This window comes from Amaranthus tricolor, chromosome 2 (assembly GCF_026212465.1).
Source record: "Amaranthus tricolor cultivar Red isolate AtriRed21 chromosome 2, ASM2621246v1, whole genome shotgun sequence".
In the NCBI taxonomy this organism is placed as follows: domain Eukaryota; kingdom Viridiplantae; phylum Streptophyta; class Magnoliopsida; order Caryophyllales; family Amaranthaceae; genus Amaranthus; species Amaranthus tricolor.
This window is the reverse complement of record NC_080048.1, coordinates 546,330-564,251: the sequence shown is the minus strand read 5'-3', so window position 1 is coordinate 564,251 and position 17,922 is coordinate 546,330. Positions and strand designations below refer to the sequence as shown.

At 34.4% G+C, this 17,922-nt stretch overlaps 2 protein-coding genes across 3 annotated transcripts; one reads left to right on the top strand and one right to left on the bottom strand.

Annotated features, from left to right (window-relative positions):
- Positions 1 to 253: 253 nt before the first annotated feature.
- LOC130806931 (transcription initiation factor TFIID subunit 11) lies at positions 254 to 3,358 on the bottom strand. Of its 2 annotated transcripts, none has more exons than XM_057672185.1 (5): positions 3,084 to 3,358; positions 1,973 to 2,309; positions 1,159 to 1,246; positions 712 to 811; positions 254 to 540 (listed from the first exon to the last, which is right to left on the bottom strand). In XM_057672185.1, the coding sequence occupies exons 2-5, from the start codon at positions 2,302 to 2,304 to the stop codon at positions 413 to 415; spliced, it is 648 nt and encodes a 215-aa protein (XP_057528168.1). In that variant the 5' UTR covers positions 2,305 to 2,309; positions 3,084 to 3,358; the 3' UTR covers positions 254 to 412. The 2 variants fall into 2 exon arrangements, with proteins under 2 accessions (XP_057528168.1, XP_057528167.1); XM_057672184.1 differs by having other exon boundaries at positions 1,973 to 2,312; positions 3,084 to 3,354.
- Positions 3,359 to 4,050: 692 nt separating this feature from the next.
- On the top strand, positions 4,051 to 5,516 carry LOC130806929 (pectinesterase inhibitor 10-like). The gene has a single exon (XM_057672182.1). The coding sequence runs from the start codon at positions 4,415 to 4,417 to the stop codon at positions 5,009 to 5,011; it is 597 nt and encodes a 198-aa protein (XP_057528165.1). The 5' UTR covers positions 4,051 to 4,414; the 3' UTR covers positions 5,012 to 5,516.
- Positions 5,517 to 17,922: the final 12,406 nt, after the last annotated feature.

Below are 17,922 nucleotides of genomic sequence, written 5' to 3'. Positions count from 1 at the left end.
ATATCTGTACCCCTTTGAAAGAGAAGGCCAAAGAAATGTGATCAATTTTACCCCAAAAAGTTAAAGCCATACATAGAGTATACATAAACCCGGTAAAAAATGGACATCATCAAATACTTGAGTTGGCTTGCAACCAGATCTTAGATAGAACAAGCTCTTCGGGCTTATTCTCGGGCTTATTCAGGCCGAACTCTTGGTGCAAACAACCATCAATAAGCACTCATGCAGGAAACACCTTGCTTACAAAACTTGATACCTTAGTAATGAGAAATCATGTATTCATATTAACTAATTGTTTTAAGGTACAGAGATTGAGTTTCTTCAATTTTGTCGGATATATAAACTAGCAAAACTTCAAATACAGGTCATCATCCTAATGAGCAACGCATAACATGAGAAATTGCACAGATGCCTAGCGAAAGAGCCTTGAAACAGATCTTTTAGGTACTTTGCCTTCGAGCTTCAGCCTTCTATACGATTCTCTAATATGGCATGGTCTGATGGGACCAGTATCCTTTCTTTCAGCCATCACTATCTTGGCTGCAAAAAACGCAATACCAATCAATAGGTAGCAATAAAAAGTGTAAACTAACAAGATAATCAATATGATACTGTGACTTGGACTGCAAGTGTCTAGTTCATTAATAGTAATTCTCTAGAGCTTGCCAAATCAAAGTACTATTCTTAAGATCAGCAAAGCGAAATCCATACCTGTCTCGACAAGTTCCCCTACAAACATTTTTGCAATTCCAGAGACTACAATTGTCATAGGTACAGAAATCTTCTGACTGCCAGTAACACTCACTAGTAACTGCATTTAAACACAAAAATAAGTTGCAATACAAAATACCTTGAAGTTGACATATAAAACTTCTCATCATTCAATGCCCACTGATTTACAGTAATGATCTATGTTACTTAGACTCGGGTACTGATGTCGAATACTGGTATGTGTCCAAGTGTCGAATACGTCTAAATATTCAATTTTACGCCTAAAATGACGTGTCTAACCATACCAATGTCCGATTATCAAGGATCGGACACGGGTACATGAAGCCAAGAAAGAGTCCGAGTAACATAGGTAATGATCTTCCTAAAACTAACAGATCAATTTGGGAACAAATATCATAATTGAGATATCAACATGAGAAAATATACCCTTTTCATGTTGGATTTCTGGAAACCGGATCTACGGTAAGATTCATATCTGCTCATCTGTTCTTCTGTAAATTGAGATAAGATGGCCCTGAAAATAATTATCAAAATATAGTCACTTGTAAGGATTATAAACAGGCCCTGAATCTAATACTAATGAGGTGTAATATAAGCATGGATTAAGAAAAAAACTTATTCATGATCATCAAATGTTTCGTCAACTTAAGAGATAACAATAATGAAGCAACACAAAGTAAACGAAAGAATTCCAACCCGGATACGTGCCTTTTCCAGAAGATGTATGTATTGTCAATATTAACATAAAATTTGACGCAAGTTTTAAAACTCATATTTTTAAATTGTTAATCAAATACTCCTCCGTCCCATGAGTTAGCTATAATTCCTTTTTGAAGATCCCACCTAATTTGCTACATTTTTTATAGGAATGGTCCACGCCACTCTCATTCTCCTCCACACATTTCTTATCTCATTAATGTCATCCACACAATTCAAATTGTTGACTTACTCACCCAACAACTAAACTACTCCTTAATATTCGTTCCACTGTCACATAATTCACTAATTTCCTTGCAAATTGCAAATCAAAAAAGAGATTTAAGGTCGATTTTGGGCTATTTCAGGGTGATTTTAAGCAAATCGCGAATTCAAAAAGCAACTTAACTGGCAAATTATGTTACACTGATACATTCCAATCTTCTAAGTAGCAAATTCAGGAAATAAAGGTGTAGTAAATGATATGCTAAAAGAGGTGTAAAACATGCAACTAGTTAGCTTTGAAGCACTGAAAATCACATACTGCATCTTGGCCATTTTATCAGGGTCACCAGTAGTAGCTTGTAACTTTCCAAGCTCAACATCCATGTTCTCTTCCTCCTCTTCCTCCTCTTCATCTTTGTTCTTATTATTGGGTTGTGCAGTCATTGCAGAAGCTAGAGGAGCACCCGAAGTTGATGCAACATTAGACTCCGTAACAAGATCCATGCCTACCTCATCTTCAGGTTGATTAACATCATTTACAGGTACAGCAGCAACTTGGGTTTCAATGTCATTAGCTGTGGGAGACTCGGGTGGTGTTTCGTCTTGCTCTACAAATGCTGCTTCAAATGGATCTTGAGATGGCTTCATCATGTGCACTTCTAAAGCCCAAAAAATAATTTATAAAAATTTTCTCGATTAAACAATGAAAAAACTGAAAGCTTCCCCCATAATCAAAATTCAAAAACCACATAGTAAGACTGCTTTCATCACAATTAAATGTCTCACTTTCAGCTTTTAACATATTTCAAAGCTAAGATTGGCTTCCAATCGGTGCAAATGCCACAATCTACTCAGAACAATGAAACAGAAAAAATCCTATATGCTAACTAAAATTCAGAATAACCCAAATATAAATGCCAACTAAAAACCTATTGGATTATGAATCAAACAATTATGAATGATGAGTAAAAGATAATGATATCATACCTAAATACAAATTTAATCAGATAAATTCAAACATGATTGAATACTTCAATGTAAATTGAAAAAATTACGCAGGCACCGAGCAAGTATAATTCAACCACCATTAAAATGACACAAAAGCCCTAAATTTTTAAATAAACCCTAATAATGAAAAAGCCCTGAAAATGAAAAAACCCTAGTTTTTAAAGAGAACCTTAGTCAAATGAAATCAATCACCATTGAAATAACTTCAATTCAATTCACCATAAATAACTTTAATTTACCATTAAAGAACACAAAAGCCCTCAAATTTTGAAAAAAACATCCTAAATTATTGGAGAGAACTCTAATCAAATGAACATTATAAGGGAAGCACAATTAACATAAAAAGGCAATAGACCCAACATTTTTAAAGAAAAAAAGACAAAATATGGCTTCTAATCATAGAAGTGATGAAATTTACCAACCTATAGATATAAAAGGAACCCAAGGTTCAAGACTCCATTTGTCGAATGGGCGGCAGTAGGGTATGGCCTAAGGCAGCTGGGATCTCCGGCGGGTGCCTGAGTGGTGAGGGGGAGGCGGACTGAAGAAGCCAGACGGGACTTTAGGCGGTGGGCTACTTGGTTTTGTGAAGATGTAAAGGGTGCAAGGGTGGAGGGAGAAAAAAAATGGTGAATGTTGATTAGTGATTTCTCATTTTTTGTGTTTAAATTGAACCCAAAAAATGGTTTGGAAGGCTTGAACTGTGGACCAGGCGGTTAAAAGAGAAACACTCTAACCATTGAACCAACTTATTCTAATTTTTTTCCAAAAGTTATGTGATTTCAATTCAAATTACTAATCTTTCTCTAAATCCCTCTTGTGTTATAATTGGTGTCTCGTAAATTATGATTAAGGTTTGAAAAAGGATAAAAGATGAAACATCATATTCATAAAAGCAAATATGGCTAAAGAGTTTATCGACTTGAAAAAGACATCTAAAGAAAAGAAAAACATAAAACAATAAAACAAAACAAAACAAAAAACTAAAATAAATTAAGACTAATAATATCACCAAATATATAAATATGAATCATAAAAAAAACGTAACTATCTATAGTCAAAGATACGTGATAATTAAATGATAGCTTAGAAACTCTAATACAGTTCTTAAATGATAATTAAAGTGTGCCACAAAAGTAAAAAAAAAAAAAAATTATCATGAAAAATAATTTTTAAACTAAGTTTTGAAAAATTTTAATTCTCAAAATAAGCGTCCGATAAAAAAAATTTGAAAATAAGGAAATCCAAAAAGAGGCGACGCGCCGGCGACCCACTCAAGTCGTCGCCCATTGACAAAAAATGGCGATGACATTGTGGACGAACAAAATCCATCGCCTTAACCAAATAACCTTATGGCGACGAATGGTTACCAACACTTTACCATAGCCCATTCTTATTCATCGCCAAAATGTCGTTCTTCCATGGCCATTGACGACGACGAAGGTGTTCGTCCCCATTTATACGTTGCCAATTTCAAGTTGTTTTTGAAATGTAAGTAAACAACTCAAACGTGAATAAATACTCTCCCATGTTAGATCCAGCTCCTCAATCCCAATGGCCTATACAACTCAATAATTAACAAATAAAATAATACTAATACTTAAACATTTCTACACATAATTAATAAAGTCAGCCACAAAAAGTCAAAACCTCCAGCTCATTGACCCCATCCATATAAAAAAACTTCTAAATTAGCTCTATCACAATTCACATTTAACATTACAAAAAAAGTAATACACAACCCCCAAAAAAAATGTCACAAATACACCTTATCTTCCTCTTATTCATATATCTCTTAATTTCCCCTTCATTTTCCTCCACTAAAACAAATAACACTACTTATTCCTTTGTAATATCAGCTTGTAACACCACTAGATACCCTACCTTATGCACCAAAACTTGTCTTCCTTACGCCACCAAAATCGATAACGACCCTAGAAAACTCGCGGGCGTTTCCCTCTCTGCCGCTCTAACTGCCACCACCACCGCCTCCTCCGCCCTCACCGAGCTCTCGAATCGAGAAAACTTAGGTGAGTATGAAGCTGGGGTTGTACAAGACTGCATTGAGAATGTAGGAGACTCTATTGATGATGTTAAGAAAGCTATTAAGGAGGTTAATGATCTTGGAGAGTATGGTAATAAGGAGATTAATACTAATAAGTTTAGGTTTAAGGTGTCTAATATTCAAACATGGATGAGTGCTGCTTTGACTAATTTGAACACGTGTAGGGATGGGATTGGAGAAGGTGAGGTTAGTTCTTTTGTTAAGAGTAGGATTAAGAAGATTACTTTGAGGGTTATGAGGTTAACTAGTATTGCTCTTTCTCTTTGTAATCACCTTCAAATTTGATTAATAAAGTAAATAATTTTGATGGGTTTTTCTAACATGGTATTAGATATTAAAAATAGTTTGATTCTCGTCTACTTTGGTTATATGTGTGTAAAGAAAAAGATAAGTAAATAAAAGAAATAATTTATGGTCGCAAAATTATGTGTATATAACTAATCGATGATTGTTCACTTGTTCTTTTTAAATCCAATCCCTATGAGCACAACATGGGCGCATACGGATCCACTATGTGGTCATTAAGGTCGGTTAAAATTGCTTAAATTCAAAATAAAATCAAATAGTACATGTAAATTCATCTTAGATGAATTTGTTGATGTATTGTTTACACATGATATACTAGGGTTCAACACCCACTAAGAGTGTTTTACATTTTTTTTTGAGTGTGATTTGTATCATAGTTTGTGAAATGAAGACATTATGCGTGGCTTTCAAAATAAAAAACGCGACATAAGGATTTGCCTTAATTTATTCAATAATGATTGTAATTTTTTATTTTAAATTATTAACATCACTTATTTTTTCTGGATCCGCCACTAAATAAAACATACTTCCTTCGTTTCATTTTAGTCGCTACATTTGCATGGACACGGGTATTAAGAAAAGTGATTGACTTACACTGTAGCTGATTGTTTACTTTATAGAGTATAGTATTTTATTATTGTTAATTGAAAAAGAAAAAGGAAAAATAGGTTGTTAGGTTACTTTATAGAGTATAGTATAGTTTTTTATTATAGAGTATAGAGTATAGAGTAGGATAAAAATAGGAGTAGGTAGAACTTTAAATAATTGTTTTATTACTAAAAAAGGAAATGTAGCAAGTAATATGAAATTGCCAAAAATAGAAAATATAGCAAATATTATGAAACGGAGGAAGTATGAAGTAACTTTAGTATCTTATTCTAAATTCAGCTGCCACTAGACTTATAGAACTTTCGCATCATTATGGTAACACATGATTTGCTAAACAATCTAGATCAAGCTGGATTTTGGAGTGTAATAATAATACACACATGCTTTAACATAGTTAGAAAAAATCTTGATCAATCTCCATTTAGAGTATAAAACTAGTTATCATATCCTTAATAATTAATACTCCTTCCTATTCCTTTTAGGAGTTCCATTTGACTTTTTATAAATTTTTAGGTGTGTCAAAGTGGGACTCAAAGGGAAGGAAAAATAGTGATATTATGGGTTTTTAATGTAAGGATTATGAAATCAAGGATTCCCTCCAATTTCAAACAATTTGTACCCGAATTAAAATGCTGAATTTTTTTTACCCCAAAAGTCTGAACTTTTTATCAGTTCAAGACCAAAATTACATAGATCGTCTACTAAAAATCGAAAGTACATAAATAAGTCCTACAAGTACAATAATTTTTCGAAATTACATAAATTTGTCCGACTAATAAAGAAAATTACATAGATCGATTAGGTATCTTAGATAGCCTTCTCAATTCTTCGACAGCTTCGGTGTAGTTGCAGTCTTTATAGATCATGTGAGTACGGATGTTTTTGCGATCATTTACTTCAGATTTTTCACATTACCAAAAATAATGCATTAATATTTTCATAAATAGCCACCCAATTGTAAACAATCAAATTTTCAATTTAAAAAATTTCATCACATTACCCAAATTCATTTAAAACCCAAAAAATAATGTCCAAAAAAAAATCAGAAACTGACGCCAAGGATAACATACCAAAATTGAAGACTGGCGCTAATACAGTAGCAGGAAGACAGAACACACACAACAAAATCAAAGTCAAAGTGCCAAACATTCCAGATTTTAAAATTAGGCGCCAAAAATGAAATGCAAACACCAAAATCTAAAGCCTAAAACAGAAGCCATAAATACTCAAAACACCTCATTAATTACACACCAATCTAAAATATGGCTCCTTCAAAAAATCTAAGTACTCAACAAAGAACCTAGATCATGCAAAAGTTGTTGTCTGCATTAAATAAGAAAGCTAAACCAGTGCTAGGTACAATCAATACACTTGTTGCAGAGTTTTAAGTGTGTATGAAAACAATCACACGTTTATGGAATGAAATGAAAAAGCAGATGATGAATAACAACACAATCATCAACCTCAACAACAAGAGAGTTGGCAGACAAGCACCAAACAATATCCATTTTGATGAAGAAAAGCTCAGGCCATCAAATATGAACTGAAGTGTACTCAGCATTCAGTAGCACAACAGATGGAGGTGTCACAAACAACGGTGTATAGGAGGAAGAAGAACAAAGTCATAAGAAAGCACACAAACGCAATCAACCCGACTTTGAATGGAAACAACAACCTACACAGGTTAAGTTTTGCATTATCTAAGTGTGAATATGATGAACAAAATGATGCATTCAAGTTTAAGCCATATACTAACGTTGTTCACATAGATGAAAAACATTTCTATCTAACCCCGGAGATACAAGCTTATTATCTAGCTCCGAGTGTAGTAGAACAACATAGAGAGTGCCAATCTAAAAGGTTCATTCCCAAAATCATGTTCATGTGTACTGTTGCAAAGCCAATGTTTACAACTAATGGTGATGTATTTTTTGATGTTAAGATAGGAATATGGCTATTTATTACTCAAGAGATTGCAAAAAGAAGTTCCAAGAACAAGAAGAGGGGGGAGTTGAAAACAAAGCCAATACAATCAATAACAAAAGAGCACATTAGAGCAACGCTTATAACTAATGTGCTACCAACCATAAGAGCAAAATGGCCACAAGGATTTACATTTACATTCAACAAGATAATGCCAAGCCACACATAGCATATAATGATAGAGAGTTTTTGGAGGAGGCAATGAAAGATGGATTTTATATACAACTAGTACAACAACCACCAAATTCCCCTGACATGAATGTACTAGATCTAGGTTTTTTTAGATCAATTCAGGCTTTGCAATATCAAAAAGTTGCTTACAATGTAACACAGTTACTTAGGGCTGTGAATAATGCATTTGACAATCTAAGTCTACAATGTTTAAGGTTTGTGTTCATCCCTTTACAAGCATGCATGATGGAGGTTATGAAAGACAAGGGGGATTTGATTATCACATTCCTCACATGAACAAAACAAAGGCAGAAAGGGAAGCCAATGTGGAAAAAAAAATTGATTGTTGATTCACTTTAATATTTATTCACAAAGCTAAGTTCAGAAACAATGAATCAGTTAGTAGAATTGATTGGGTATGCAGGGACTGTGCAAGTGAATGGCATTGTTGACATGGGAACAACAAGCCAAATGCTTGATAAACAAGGCCAACAACAACACTGATGGAAGAGGGGAGCTTATTTTGGGCCATATGAAAGAATATCGAGTTTTTTTGGGTATGTACAAGTAATAAACACAGAACAACCAATTTCAACAACAGCACTCTCAGGTAGCCAACGCAGCAACAAGTAACGTTTTTTTGGGAGTATCAAAGCAAAAGCAACAACAGCACAGAAACCAACACATCAACAAGAACACAACAACGTTTTTTTGGGAACAAGTAAAGCATCTCAACAACACAGCACTAACAGCACAACAGTAACCAACACAACAACAAGTTTGAAGCTTAAATCCTTTTGATTTTGGACATATTTTGGGATCTTGAACACGAGATGTTTCATATCTAAACAGCACATTAAAAAGTTTATGTTGTTTACAATGAAACATTTGTAATCATATTTACATAGTTGAAAAAATTGGTTGTTTTCAGTACTCTCAAGTACAGTTGTTTTTTTTCAAATCATTGAGTGAAAAATCAAACATCTTTGCGCTTTAAGTGTTAGAAAACAATCTAACCCCGTTTGTTGGATTTATAGTGGCTAAAAACTGCTCTCACTTACAAATCACAAAGCAATAGAAAAAAATGCATCAAAAAAATATTTAACTAAAAAATCATCACCAGTCAATACCAACATGCAACCACAAGAACAGAAACTCACTTGAGAAAGGACCAAGCTTATCAAGCCAATCCTCTTCTTCACAATCAATATTCGAAAACAGCATCAGTGGAAGAATATTCATGACCAGCCCACAAATCCACCTCAGGTGTGTAAATGGGTTCACCCTCAGAGTCAAGTTCTCTTCCCCACTTTGGATATGTCTCAATAGAAGTTGAGTCATCAACATAATAATCAAAATATTCTTCCTCAAACGACTTCAGACCAGATCTAGGATTTTCATCATTAACCCCTTCAACTCAATCTTCATAGGCAATTTCAAAGGAGATTTAGGGATTCTCAGAGGTAAAGAAGTAGAAGAATTAGGGTTTTTCAAGGGTGAGTTCAATGGCGAGTTAAGGTTATTCAAGGGTGAGTTCGTAGGCGACTTAGGGATCTTTAGGGGTGATTTCAAAGGCGACTTAGGGTTTTCCATTAGAAGAGGGAGAAGAACACAAAAGCACAAAAGAAGAGGGAGAAGAACACGAGTGAGATGAAGAACACACAACCCAGATAGTGGGTTCTTAGAGGAATACAAAAATTGAGAAATAGAGAGATGAAGAAAAAGCAACCCAGATCAAGGGTTCTTAAAGGAAGAACACGAAAGCACAAATGGGGATGGGGATGGGTAGGGTTTAGGGTTAAAAAAGGGAGGGAATGGTTAATGGGTGGGTAGATTAATTAGGTTTAAGTTGTTTTGATTAATGAAAAAAGAGGTCAATTAATATGAGTAAGTGAAGGTATAATTGAAAATAACATGAACCCACTAAGGGCATAAAGATCAAAAAACCATACTCAAAATAGAAATGGGACAATTAGTGTAATTTGACCATAAAAGAAAATAGGATACATAAGAGTAATAGGAGAGATTATTATTATTATTATTATTATTATTATTATTATTATTATTATTATTATTATTATTATTATTATTTTAGGTGTTACTAATTATTATTTTCAATTAATAATAATAATAATAATAATAATAATAACAATAATAATAATAATAATAATAATTATTATTATAATTATAATAATAATAACTTAATAAAACCAAATCAGATCAGATCAGACCAGATTATGTCACACTAGATCAGATCAGATAAGAAAGATTCAAATTAGATCAAACTGAATCAGTCCAAATTAGATCAGACCTTAGTAAATTCAGATCAGATCTAATCAGATCAGACGAAGAGAATAGGCCCTTACTAAATGTGAAAATTAGAGGTATTCATTTAGGTTATAAGGTTAATTTCGGGTTAATTAGTAATTTCTGATCAATTTAAAATTGGATCTTGTGTTCATTTGATTTTTATGTAATATGAATGTGTTCCTATTTATTGCGACAATACCAGTGCCATATGCATATCCAAAGATCCAGTGCATCACTCACGAGTAAAACACATCCATATTAGACATCATTTTCTTAAGGATAATGTTGAAAATAAAAATATTATTGTTAAGCATGTAAACACTAATGAGCAAATTGCAGATATCATGACCAAACCGCTTCCAAGGGAACAGCATGAGAAAATGAGATTGGAACTTGGCATGATCAAGTTGCATTAAAGAAAGTGTCATATATGATCCTAAAAGACAAAATGAAAATTGAAAAGGATCAATCAACCACAATAATCTTGATTGAAAGATTAATTATCGAAAGGATCAGGTACACACTCTTTAAAGGTATATACTTTGAATGTTCTTATGATTGCATGATTATTCTGATTAGACGGTAGTAGCATAATATTACCATTTTCTTTTTACAAAAATAAAAATTAAATTAAATATATATAATAAAATTTTAAAAAAAAAACGTAATTTTATTTTCCAGCAATTTTTTAAGGGAGTAGGAGTTGAATCATCATAGTCCTTCACTAAACTCGTCTGGTTCCATTTTCACATTTCATGTTCATATGCTTGAATTAAATTGAAAAACTGATTCAGCCAAAGTGATTAAAGCAACGTCACTTCACATTCATTATATACGCTCACTCACGTTACATCTCTCATTTCATCATCACTACCCTTTCCCTTTCACTCAACCCTAAACCGTCATTTCTCTCTTGCTTTTCTCTCTCAAAAACCTCCATGAGAATCAAGAATTAGCATCCTAAAATGAAGCAACCTGTACCTCTTCAAGTCATCTACCCTACTTCTCACAACCCTAAGCCTGAGTCTTCATCAAAAGAACAGGAGGGAACCCCCATCTCCCCGGAAACGCATGCAAGCAGTAAGAGAAAAAGAGGATCCAAGAAACCTCTCACACGTTCTGTCAAGAAAATGAAGGTAACCCACTACTTGAATGCTGAGGAACTATCTAAAGAAATGTCAGTAGGCTTTGGCCTTGACAAAGTTTGGTATGAGTCTACAATCTTTCCTCAATTTCACAAAATTCTACAAACTCAACATTGGGAATCACTTATGGGCGAATACTGCTGCAATCCTATTTACCCAGATGTTATGCGTGAGTTTATCTCTAACTTTTCTATTAATGATGGAGTTTGTTCGAGTTCAATTAAAGAAATTAAAAATGAATTTAATAGTATGAAGTTAGGAGAGTGGCTAGGAGTACCAGCCACAGGCTTTGATGTTTACTATGTTGGGTCAAAAATCGCTTTTTCTGGTATTGATGAAAAGGATGTTTGGAGATGCTTAGGTATTAGGCAAAAGAGAGGAAAAGTAAGTCATAATGTTCTGTCCCCCTTACACAAGTTATTATACAACATTGCTCGAAGATTTATCTTACCACGTAATTCAAAACGTAATGAGGTTAGTCTTAGGGATGCCACTTTGATTTACTGTATGGTGAACAATATAAAGATCAATTTTCCTTCCTTGATGATTTCGCATTTAAATGATTGTATAGCCAAAAGATGTATGGTAGGCTATGGTGGTTTGTTGTCCTGGATTTTCTCCAAATTTGATGTTCCACTTGGAGATTATAATTTTCCAATGGGTCCCAGTAATATGATAGGTGCAAAATGTTTGAGCAATTTGCGCCTTCAATTAAATGAGGAAGGGATCCTTGAAAATGCTGTGGAACAGGTTGAGATTGATTCTGATGAGGAACAGGAGGAAGACTGGAAGGAAAAAGAGAAACAGGAGGAAGAGGAAGAAGTTGAAAAGGAGGAACAGGAGAAGGAAGGAGCTGGAGTTGAGGAACAGGAGGTTGTTCCTTCTGATAAGGAGGAGGAAAACAAAGGGATGGGACCTGAAGTTCCTCTTGATGATGACTCTAGGGCAGAACCCTGTCATTTTCCCTCACCAAAGCCAACCACTCCACCATCCCATCATTTCCCATCACTACCACCATCTCCAACACCAAGATCACCACCACCTGTTCACCCTTTTCCAAAACAAAGCTTTGATCAGACAACCATTCCTACTGCTCCTTTATACTCCATTCTCCTTAAGCTTGATGATTTGCAGGATCGTTTCTTCAAATTTCAAGATGAGATTCGTGTTTCCTTAGCCTCATTAGCTGACCAGATGACTCAAATGGAGGCTCGTCTTGGTGCCAAATTGGACACAGTGGAGGTGGAAACAGAATACATTGATGAAGATGCTCCTGCTTCCTAGTTCTCTTCAATATCTTTTATGTTTCTTTGCTACAATTTCTATCACCAAACATTTCTTTCATTTTGGTACCAGCTGGGGTACACTTTTTAAACAATGTTAACTTTGTTGAACCTTTTCCTTATGCTACTAACTGTTAGATTTGATTAGTCATTGCTTATCATGTTTGCATTCATTGTGTTCTTTTAATATGTGCATCCTATCCTATCTTTGACTATATCTATATAGTGCTGTGGTTTGATTGCTTATCTTCTTTTTGAATGATGTCAAAAGGGGGAATATTTGGCACAAACTTAAATAATGCTTGAGTATGTTTAGCTCTGATTAAATCTATTATGTTGGGCTTATGGATTAAGGTGCTGGATTAAGGTGCTGGTTTGGTTTCTGATTTCTGATGCTTGTAGTTTCTCATTGAATTAAGGTTAAGATACTTGTTTTGTTTCTAATTTTTTTTTTTGGTTGATGCTCTGATATTTTTTTAAAAGCTCTGATTATGGATTAAATTTATATTTTGCATCATTGTTTAATTTTATGCTGAAACTATATAAGTTGTTATTATTTTTAGAGTAACTTGTTTCATGATATTTAGTTAAGAAGAGTTGTTTTGATCTCTAACATACTCTTCAACATTGGTTTACTCTATTTTGTTTTTAAGTTTGTTTAAAAGTTTGTCATCATCAAAAAGGGGGAATTTGTTGGACCTCTTGAGTTTTGATGATGACTACACTTTAGCAAATATTTGTTTAGAGATTGTGTGCAGGTCAATATCCGATTAATTGTGATCGTTGATAGTACCTATGGCTTAGTTCATGGGAATGTATGTGTCAAAAGGTTTCAAGAGATGTTAGAAGAGTATATCACGTGGGATGTAAAATGGAGACAGGAGGTCTACTGTTCCTAGGTTTGATGTTCTAGCAAATTGAAATTTGGAGACAGCGCAGTGTTCCCAAACTGAAGTCAATTTGCGTTAGCTAATAAATTCTATCTTTTATTTTTTAGTTAATGTATTTAAATTAATTTGTTGCATTTGTTTATTAGAGTTAATTGGCAAAAAGAATTTCTAAAATTCCTCACGTGTAGGTTTCAAGATTAATTCCTTATTTTTAGGAGCTAAACTTGGATCTACTAAAAAAAGGAATAGCTGTTAGGTCTTAATTATTTTTGGGATTTTCTGAAAAATAATAAAAACAATCATTTCCTAAAAATAGTAAAAATAACCATTTCCTAAAAATAGTAAAGATAACCGTTTTTAGAAATAGTCAAAAGATAACCGTTTTTACCAAACCGTTTTCTAAATATAGCATGAAGTTCCAGCCATTAATTTGGGGAGCAGGAACTACTACTGAAGAAACTACTACTTTAGGGAACAACGGTTATTAAGGAACAGTGGTTATCAGGGAACAGCGGTTACTGATTGCGTTAACCGTTTGTTTGATTTATTCAAAGGCTAAGGAAATAACCGTTTTGTGATCTATTCTACATCACTCATCAATCCTTTGACTAGGAATAATTGGTTGAAATATTTTTCTATTTTTAGAGATTTATTTTTATTATAAATAAGCTAACTAGCTCGGTTTTTCTATGTATGAAATTACGCATGCTTTAAGAGAAAAACAATTTTTGTGCGTTTGTTTTTGAAATTCTACAAGAAATATTTTGTGTTTTTAAATTGCCAATTGATTCATAATATTTACTTGTGCAACTCTTTGATTTATTTTAGAGAATTTCAATCCTTTTTGTAAGGGTTTTTGAGAGAACTTGTAATTAGACTAGGGTGAGTCTAAGGGGGAAATTAGATAGCTTTTAGTGAAGCTAGAGAGGATTAGCTTATAGTGAAGCTAAGATTGTTGCTTTGAGTAAAGCAATTAGAGAGAGAAGAGTTGGCCTAGTAGTTACGCTTCGAGTGAAGTAAGGTGTTTATTGTAATTGTAACTAATTGCCTTAAACATAGTGGAGTTGTTAGAAATCCCAAGGGGTCGTGGTTTTTCCTTCTGTTTAGGCCTAGAAGGTTTCCACGTAAAATCGCGTGTCTCTCTTATTATTTTGCTCTAAGTTTAAACTTTATTTATTTCGTATAATTCCGCAAAAACAGGGCACAATCGCTTAAAATTGCAACAACAACAATTCACCCCCCCTCTTGTTGTTGTTCCCGTTCCTAATTGAGTTAACATTGCCCTTCAAGGTTATAACTCACTAACCAAGGCTCTAAACCAACCAATGAGTACAAAGAGCAAATTTACTAGGTTGATTCTCCCTCAACCAATCTCAAGTTAGTACCTTTTTTTTACCTCACAAACACACTTAATTAATTTTCTTAATTATGTCCCATCTACTTGATGAACATAAGTCACCTATAAATTCATAATCCTAACATGCATTTTTAGGTTATACTAGAATGTGTTATTTATGTCTCTTCTTTCGACGAGACTAAACATTTATAGTTCTTTGGTTTCGGATTATAATGGATTATATTAACATGATTTATTGAATCATGAGCACTTTTTATCTATGTGAAGTTGCAAATGATATTTGTTACCAATGATCAATCGGAATCAATGTCTTTGTTATTATACTAGAATTGGAATGTTATTGTACAAAGTGTTTTTCTGAATTGATTACGTGTCTTGCTTTCTCTTGCTGACAAAAGTACATGGCCAGTGTACAAGGAAACAGATAAGAGAAACTAGAAATTTAAAGGATATATGTACCAGCTAAAACATAAAAAATATTACAATTCAAAGGATCACCAATGTACACGTACTTAGAAATTGTCATTTATACTTTGAAATCACAAGCTTTTGAATTACACAGAATCAATAATAAACGCTAGTAATGAAGACTTAGAAGCGAATGTAAATCAAAACACAGATTTAGGTGTCAACAGCACATTGAGAACACCCTAATAAAAACAATTTCGGAACTCAAAATCTGGGATGTGTTGAATGCAAGGCCAATCCTCCCCTTGAGAATCTTTGAATCTTCTCTCCAGCTGTCTTGAACAGCTCGAAATTCTGAGTTTTCTTAGCGAGGTGAGTTTAGACAACCAATCCGGCAGTGATTTGAGTCGAGTGCACAAGGAAATGGCAATGGTTTGGAGATCAGGCAGAAGTTGCAACCAGTTGGGCAGATTCACTAGCTGTGGAAGACCTTGCAATGTCACGATCTGGAGGGAGTGGTTAGAGAATCGGGGCTCACTCTCGTTTTCTTCTACTACTTCTTCAGATAGATTCAAATTATCACAATTCCTTAACTGCAACTCCGTCAATGCAATGAGATGCTCCAATCCTCCTGAAAAAACACTTCGTAAATTGCAGCAATTGTGAATAATCAAGACTTTCAGCGAAGATGAACAACTACGAAACAACTGCTCTGCTTCTTTAAGGCTCTCCACTTCCTTGTCACACCATATATCCATTTTTTCCAGACATCGGAAAGCCTCCATTGGCAGTAAACCAAGCCAACCCACGTTCGATATAGCCACATTCTTGATTCGAGTGGTGCCATGTTGGCTATATCCTCCACTGTTGGGTGCAGATGAGGATGAGGAAGCAACATTTCCTAGTTCTTCAAAATTTCCTGTATTTTCCATTATTCGCAATCTGTCATTGAAATTAACTAATTTCAAGTGTTCCACCCTGGGGCAGAGTGGAATATAACTCAGCTCTGGACAATTCCACAAGAACAATGACTTTAATTGAGAAAAACACGGTATCGTCTTCTTGTCGCTGACTGAAAAGGTGAGCATCTCCCATTCCTGAATATAACTTAGCTCTGGACAATCTCACATCGATGAATTAAAGATGGTATGCACACTTTATAAGTTGGTATGCACACTTTATAAGTTATCAAAGCCCCTTCCTCCCATAGTCATATGGTTTTGGGATGGTAATCACCTTAGCTTATAGAGTGTGTTCAGCTCGTGTTTCCCCAATAAGTACAGTCTAATTTAACATCACAAGCATAAATTAAAAACATAACAATGGATGATAGTGTACTATGTTCATCACGCATGGACCGAAAAAGTTGATTCTGTATCAAGTTTGCCATGTTGAGAGAGAACTGTGAAGGGTCCCGATCAAGGAGCTTGGCACTACAATATTGTCCTACCTTGCGGCCGTTTCAAGCACCTACACAGCTTTTCTAGATTCAGAAACAACTTTGACTTGAAGAAACAAGGAGGTTTTCATACTCAGTGCTGGTGCTTTTCGATCTCTATGATAGTTCGGTACCTGAATATTTGATCTCACTGCCTTTCATTAGTTTTTCATAAGTTGTCACTTCCTAAATTTTCAGCATTCTTATCTTAAATATTTGATCTCTTTGTGATTTTTAATCGCAAACTTCGCCCCAATCAATGATCCTTCGCTCGAGACTCACGCCCAAATCCCAAATCAGTTTCTGGAATAATATGTGTTAGAAGCTTCGACCTAGATTTCCGGGCTTCGACCAATTTGCAGGCTCCTAAAAGTTTCTGTCAGCTGCCATTTGAAATCTCGACTAAGATTATATAGCTTCGACCGAATTCCATTAATATTGCAAAAAGCTTCTCAAAACAGTAAACACTCAAATAAACTTCTGGAAAAAATTTTGGGAAGCTGCGCCCGAGATTGAATAAGTTTCGCTTGAGCTTCATTAATTTCACCCAAGATCAGTAAAAGCTTCTGGAAAATTTTTTGTGAAGTCTCGACCGAAGTTACTAGAGTCTCCAGTGAGATTTTTATGAGCTTCGACCGAATCTATCAGCTGCAACATCTTCTAACAGGAATATTTTTTTACATCTCTTCCTCTCTATTTCTCCTGGTTCCACCTTCAATTAGTGAACTAAAATTTAGATTTTGTGATTAGTTAGTCTTGCCATATCAGTCATTAAAATACGAAAGTTGAGATTAAAAGAACCTATTTCAGCTGTTTCTCGGTTAGACGACTTTAAAATGAGGAGCTCGATCATATTTTGTAGGTGAAGAATCGTATGATTTCATACAACAATTTGTGTTTTACTGTTTTACATATTAGATGATCAATTATTAAAATGGTTTTACAAGGGTCTCTGCTCATTGCAACATGGAAACACAATTCAGTTCTTAGGATGTAATGAATATTCAGTCACCGACAATAATAAAGCATTCAATTAGACATAAGTATTGAGAAGTAAGGTTTTTGCCATAGTCAATTAAGGTAATGACCTAAACATTACATTTTCCAAACTGTTGGTTTGATTTACAATGGCTAGTGGATTTAGTTTTGATCATGGGCGGGCTTGGGCGGGTAGCGGACCGCGTATTTGCTATAAAATCTACCCGCGGGCAAAAATATACAAAACCGCGCCCGCATTTGAGGGCATAATTTTTTGTCGCATTTGAGGGTATTTATTACATAAATATCAAAAATATA